Genomic DNA, 7,364 nt, shown 5'->3' on the forward strand with positions numbered 1-7,364 from the left:
TGGAAGAAATATCTCTATTGTCTACTTTCTCCAATTTAGTAACGGAATCCCTGATTTGTACTGGGTACAAAGCCAATCAACCAGAGATTATATTTCTCTGCCTCCCTACAGCTAGGTGTGGCCATGTGACTAAGTTTCAGCCAAAAGAATTCAAGATAATGTGAACTACTTCTGGTTTATATCTTTTAAAAAAAGAACTCGCTTCCTCTTTCTTCCTCCTTTTATAGAACAGACCTCAGAACGGTGTTAGTAAGCAATTTTTGATCATGTTGATGAAGAAAACATACCAGGGCAGTGGTTGTCAACTATAGCTTAATATCAGAATCACTTGGGGAGCTTTAATTAAAAGCTGGTTGTTATTTCGAAAAGATAGAGGCACCCCTCTGTTCATTGCAGCATTGTTTACAGTAGCCAAGATTTGGAAAAAACCTAGATGTTCATCAATAGATGAATGAATAAAGAAGATGTCGTACATATATACAATGGATTATTATTACTTAGCCATAAAAAATGAAATCTTTCTTTTTGCAACAACATGAAAGAACCTAGAGGGCATGATGCTAAACGAAATAAGTCAGATAGAGAAAGACAAACACTGTATGATTTCATTTCACTTTCGTTGTTGAATTTAAAAAACGAATAAACAAAACAAAAACGAGCTCATAAACACAACAAACTGATGGTTGCCTGATAGAAGATGTGGGGAGATGGCCAAAAAAGGTGAAAGGGATTAAGAAGTACAAATTGTCAGTTATAAAAATAGTCGTGGGAGTGTTCATGGGGATATCAAGTACAGCATAGGGAATATAAGTCAATAATACTATAATAACTAGTGTCAGAGAGGTACTAGATTTATCTGGGTGATCACTTCATAAGTTGTATGTCTAATCACTATGATGTACACCTGAAATTAATATGATATTGTATGTCAACTACAACGGCAAAATAAATTTTTTAAAAATCCAAAAAAAAAGAAAAGCTGGTGTCTGGATTTCACCCCAAAGGTGCTGATGCAATTGGCTTGAAGTGCAGCCTGGGTATCAGTGTGTTAAAAGCTCCCACAATGAACCGAACATGTGGCCAAGGTTGAGACCCCTATTCCAGGGCAGTGGTTTGCAAACTTTAGCATGCATCAGCATCGGCTGGAGGGCCTGTTAAAACACAGTTTTCTTGGACCACTCCCAGGTGTCTAATTCAGTAGGTTTGGAGTAAAACCTGAGGTTTTGTACTTTTAACAAGTTCCCAGGTGGTGATGGTGGTGTGCTAGTCCAGGGAAATACTTAAACAACCTGTAGGAAATCTCAAAGCAGCAAGACAGAAGGAACCTGAGCCCCAGTAGCCCGACTATTTTCTTTAAAACACTAATCTACCCTATAATATTACTTTAAAGAAAAATAAAATTTACCCTAAACTGCAACAGCACCTTACCTTATATACTAACTAATACGCATTCCTTGGATCACAGTGTTTCAACAGGAAGAAAAGTAAAAGAATAAAATCTTTTTCTCATTTTATGCAAATTCATATAAGAAATTTAAACATTTTGGCTTTAGACGTGTTTTCCTACAAGAGAGAGATAGCTTGGAACACTGAACTGTTTATGACAGAATCCATTCCTCATGGCAATTGGTGAACGCAATCCACAGAGTTCTGTATCGGGGTGGGGGTGGGAATGGGGGAAATTCTGAACCAAGCAGGCAGTTTGGTCACTTTTCCCATTTAAGTCTCAGCCATAGTTGGGTAACTCAAGGCTTCCAATGCAAATTTACTTAGATGAAAACCATAGCAACAATTCTAAATGATGTAGAAGCCTTTCTAAATAGCAGGGAGGGAGTGGACCTGTTTCTTTTCTCTCCTTCCTCTTCATACATTAATACAAAAGGGACTTAAAGCTCTCCAGCTCTCTTTACTTAATTTTCATGAGAAGACCTTGGGTCTTCATGACACCAACCTGAATAACCAATGAGGCTTGGGCATTTGTGGGCAGACAGAGAGGGTGGTAGGAGGTCATCTATGTGGGAAATAGGATTCAGTCCCAAGCTCTCTCTGGTAAAACTCTTTGCTGGTGTTTAATTATTTTCTTAAAAGGGAGTGGGTAGGTGGAATTGGAAGGCCACAGGGTAGAAACTAACAGTAGAGAAAGGGAAGGAATTCACGTACCTTATAAACTGGCTGAATAAGGCTGTTGTGTTCCGGATGATCCGAGCAGCCTGGGACTCCTCATGCTGGCATCTCTGCAGTGTTAACCCATCATCCATGTGGCCTTCCTGATGGAGTATGACCTACAGAGCAAAGCACACCAGATCCAGGTTACGCTTTACTCCACAGCTAGGCAGTCGACATTTCTTGCAGGGTTTCCCTCAACTCTTGTACTCCTCCCCAACAAAGTTCTCCTGGGTCCACTTTGAAAATGGGACATTAACAAAGTTATTTTGCCCACATGCCCTATTACTGACATATGAATCATTCTTGAGACACGATGCTTTGATGAAAATAAAATTTTATGTGCCACTGTGGTATGAGTTACAATAAATTTCTTGGGCCTAGATGGCCGTTTTAAAAGATGAAAACATACTGTATAATAGATTTTTCTCTTAAAGTGAACACAAAACCTTACTCGAGGCGATGGAAAAAAACCATTTTGTTAGAGCCTTTGCCTTCAGAGATAAATTGAGGAAGAGGAAAGAGACATTAAAGCAAAACCCTCCATCCACTGGGAGCAGGCATGGGTTTCTCTCCCGCAGGTCAGCTACACTGGGTTAGCTCACTGTCAAACTGGGTAAGCGGCTCAGGATGGTAGTCTGCTTCTCAGTGAGGCTAGAAAGTTTGAAAGCATAGGCTCTAGTATTGAGTTCTAGTCCTGCTGTGCACTTCCCAGCTGTGTGACCTTGGGCAAGTTACTTAACCTCTCTTTGCTTCGACTGCACCATCTGCAAATGAATTTATCCTCACAGGGTGTTTGGAAGATTAGATGATTTACACGTCAATCATTTAGCATGTTTCCTAGAATATAAGAGGTGCTCAATGAATATTTCTTATAAAGGGCAGTATATTACTGATCTCAGATCAATTATTTAGAAGCTAAGCATACTTACTGATCACCAATGACACGATACAATTTTGGGGTGGGGCTAGCATGGAAGTCAGTAGTTTTTGGTATGGAAGTCAGTAGTTTTTCCCCTTAAAAAGGTCACATTTGTGCAGATATTAACTGGGAAGGTTTGACTCTAGTTCAAGTCAGGGGCAAATTTTGATTCAAGTTCCCGACAGTTTCCTCTTGGTGTGAGTAAATGAAGGGAGATCATTTGTAGGTCCTTGGTGACTGGGTGTGGGGATGATGGTCAGTCTGTCGATATGTCAAATAAATACAACGTATAGCTTTAGAAAATATCTTTAGAATACGGATTTTTGGTTTTTCTCATTTTAACACAAATAAACAACTTATTTTCCTTTCCATGTGAAAATCTTTTCCTTTTTTTCTTCTGCTGAAAGTATGTCCTTCATAAGCCATTCATAATTCATTCATACAGGGAGTAAAATACTGGCTTGAAAAGTTTATGTTCCTTTTTGTAAAACGACTTCACATCTCACTTATACACTACAGCTTAAGTCTTAGCGAAGGATGTCCTTACCACTGGACTCACCATTTCAAAGCATCACTTTGCCAGAACTTTTCAGCAACTAGTTAATAATGCTGCATTCAGATTTGGCAATACATTGCCCCTAGGTTTACTTTGGCTTCAGTCCCAGCTTTCTGGTCCCTAAAGACCAAAAGCCTTAGGTTTTGCTTATTCGGATAGCACATTCAAACTGGCCAGTCAAATAAGAAAGTAATGAGAAATGGGGAAAATGCAGCTGTTAGAAAATGCAGTTGTTCAAACAGAGATTCATGGACATGGACAATAAACTAGTGGTTACCAGAGGGTAGGGGGAGAAGGGAAGGGGGAGGTAGACGGGGTAAAATTGGTCAAATATGTGGTGACAGAAAGAAATCTAACTATGAGAGGTGAACACACAGTGTAAATACGTATGTAAATATACATATACATATGTGTGTGTGTGTGTGTGTGTGTGTGTGTGTGTGTGTGTGTGTGTGTATATATACACCTTACTGTTAAAATGTACATCTGTAACTTATTGGATTTCGTTAACTGTTATCATAATAAAAAATAAATAAAAATAAAATAAAAGAAAAAGAAAAGAAAAAAGAAAATGCAGTTGTTATGTGCCCTACTGATCGCTGCAGCCCAGTTCTTAAGGTCCTTTTTCTTTTGGAGAAATCCCATAGCCCAATAGCAGAGAGAAGCCTGAGACACGAATGGAAAAGAGGATACTTCCCTCAAGATGAGTTATTATTCATCAGGGTTTTCACTGTATCTGTTCTCCATTGGTTTTTCCAGGTTCCTCTTTGTTTCATAAAATGCTTAACATAGATTTGGACATCCTCTGTATTTTCAGAGGGGAACTTAACCTGCTCCTCACAAAATGGAGAAAGGCAACCTTGTCAAGGGCTGAACATCACAACACCATTTAGAGTTTTGAAAAGTACCCACCCCCACCCAAATTCAAATGCACATTCCAGCAATTAAGTGGATCTAGGGACTATAGGCACAATAAATCGACATCAGGAACTGGGATCTCTCTCAGTTGACAGAGTCTTTTGAGTATGTCCCCTCCCACCCAGAGTTTTAGCCAAGACCTACAAATTCCACTATCTTTAAATGTTATCAATACCTAAGTAGGTATGAAAAGTTGTGGAGGCTCCAGATAATATTATCATACTCTGTAGAAGATTACTTTTCTTCCCATAGGCTGGTAGGGTAGATGATAGGTTTTTGGCATTTGTTTTTATCTGCCCTTATTTCCAGGGAGTAGTCCTTACTTCTGGAGTAGAGCCCTTTTGGGATTTAATTGAAAGCCTACTGTATTTTCAAGAGTCATTCTGACTTGAGGGACCTTGAACCCCAACCTCTGTCTCCCTAGTACTGTCATACTGTCCACATCTGGGCTTTGCTCTTCTTCCTCATAGCTGTCACTTAGTTTGTTATCTTAGCTTTGCACCCCATGCACTGTCAGGTTAAGATCCCAGGGCACACTGCATACAGAATTTCAGGTTAATGTTTCTAGAGTTCCCTTCACTCTGGAATCTCCACCCCTTAAGTCACAGAAAACTTGACTGACTTTGTCTCTAATCTGTCTCTCCAGCCCAGTGAAGCTAACACAAAACCCCATTCCTTGGTATTGCAACTCGGCAAATACCAAGGGGAAATGGTTACAAAGGTGGAACTCACTTAGTGCAATTACATTCTATTTGGGATCTTTAACACTCATGTCCTGGGTGCCCTGAAGGTTGTTGAAATCTTCACAGGGTTTTTTTTTTGTTTTTTTTTGTTTTGTATTGTATCTAGTCTTTATAATTGTTTGCAGAGGAAGTGTTGGGCTCCTACAAGCCGGTCTGTGTGGCCTCTTATTTATTCTATTTTCGATCTCCTCTAATTTTATTTTCTCCTTTATGGATATTTTACTGCTTTGTTTTACTTTACACAGAAGTAAAATATTGTCCTATGGTTTGCTCTCAATCTCCTTTCTTACAACTAATCATCAGCATTCCTGGGAACTTTGCATCATCTCCACATTAGGCTGACAATCTACAGTGGACAATGCCTCCTTGAACTTTATTTTGGGCCTCCTTCACTACCTAAACCTGTGTTCTATAAGAGTTTTCCCAGGGAAAAAAAAAAAAAGCATCATGCTTCGGGCATCTGTTTTCTTGGTTCTCATCAAAAGAAACACTCTTATTGACTTTCTGGTAAAAAGATGCTGTGTGTATCCAAACCAGTTTCCCATTGTAGCAGGCTGTGACGAACAACTCAAATCTGAATATAATCTCTGTGGAGACAGTATCATTCCACAATATCTCATCTTTCTGCATGTTGGTTCCTGTGGGCTTGTTATCATGCAATCCGCTTTTTCTCTGTAGAGATTCTATTTAGTCTCTGTATTATGAAATGGCATAGTAACTCAATTATCCACTTAAATGGAGGGAGCAATGATGTGGTTAATCCCCAAAGAGCATACCATCAAGTCATTTAGTGCAGGTTTTAGAGTACATTGAACAAATTCTACCCCCTCCTCACAGATTTGCATTCTATTTAACTTATTTTTTTTTGCACTGAATATGAAGTCAAAGTAACCAAATTAAGCTGTACTATCTGCCACAGAATAACTCCTAGGAAGAGTAACTAAACATATATCACATCTACCTGATTCTCACAGTAGCTTCTATTGCCAAGTTGCTTCCAACTCAGTGTAAAACAATTCTGGAAAGCCTTTCCAACCCCTCACCTTTCTTTTCAGAGGTCCAAGGCGGGGTGTCTTGGCATCCTGTGCTTTGTAGGTCACCCACAGACCACTGGCTACATGCTGGACAAAGCAGACAGAATCTCCATACTTTATTTCTGGAACTCCCATGCCTTCTATATCTCGCTTGTGACTGGAATCCAATTTCTCCTTGATTTCCTATTTCACAGAAAATGAAACAAATGTAGGCATGTCTGATTAAACAGAAATGTAATATATTAAAAAAAATCACCTATATTGCATTTGTAAGCTAGGAAACCAATTACCAAAATAATTATGTGTCTGTCTAAGCCAGGATTTCAGAAAAGCTTGATTCCATTATCTGCTGTTAATTGTAAAATCAATGGATTTCAAGTTTTGGCTGCTTTAGTGATATATAAATCTATGCAAAAAGGAGTAAGCTGTCTCTTTCTGTTTTTATAGAATTCTCCATTATATTTTCTACTTTCTTCATCCTGATTTAGATACTTTAACAATTAACCCTTTACTGGCCAATTAACTTATTTTTAGCAAATTGTATCTTCTATAATTTTAATGGTTATCTTATATAAATGCTCTGACTCAGGAACTTTAAATATATCTTTGAGATATCTTTTATAGAAATCAGCAGAGACAGCGACTCTGAGCAGGTAGGGGCACTATGCCTTAAGTCTAACACAGTAATTGGCATATAAGTCTCTTATGGCTGCCTCAGTTGTGTGTTGCAGTTAATGGGTTTCATTTTTTAATTGTGACTGTGTCACTAAACTTATTCTCCAGTATGGAAAGAGGAATTGCTGTGCATCAGGTGTCCCCTTGAAGGTCAGAGTGAGTCAGGAAGTAGACTCGTGGTGCACGGCAACTCTGTCTTCTTGCCATCAATCAGGACCTCTGAATGGCTCTATTCAATTTCCATTTTTTCTCTGTATCTTGTGTTAAATTGCTCATTTGTAAAAGCCATTAGCTAGGCAGCATTTTGAATATTTTTGCAGAATAGCTGTTCCCTCTACTCATGACAATTTTAC

At 38.8% G+C, this 7,364-nt stretch overlaps 1 protein-coding gene across 1 annotated transcript in view; it reads right to left on the minus strand.

Moving 5' to 3' along the window:
- The window catches only part of RYR3 (ryanodine receptor 3), a 346,270-nt gene that overhangs the window by 247,237 nt on the left and 91,669 nt on the right, over positions 1–7,364 (minus strand). Inside the window, exons 11-12 of the mRNA XM_023527702.1 lie at positions 6,346–6,519; positions 2,161–2,282 (exon numbers count right to left, since the gene is read on the minus strand). Coding sequence (XP_023383470.1) covers positions 2,161–2,282; positions 6,346–6,519 — 296 coding nt within the window. The remainder of the gene's footprint in view (positions 1–2,160; positions 2,283–6,345; positions 6,520–7,364) is intronic.

Source organism: Pteropus vampyrus, unplaced genomic scaffold, assembly GCF_000151845.1.
Source record: "Pteropus vampyrus isolate Shadow unplaced genomic scaffold, Pvam_2.0 Scaffold19, whole genome shotgun sequence".
NCBI classification, from domain to species: domain Eukaryota; kingdom Metazoa; phylum Chordata; class Mammalia; order Chiroptera; family Pteropodidae; genus Pteropus; species Pteropus vampyrus.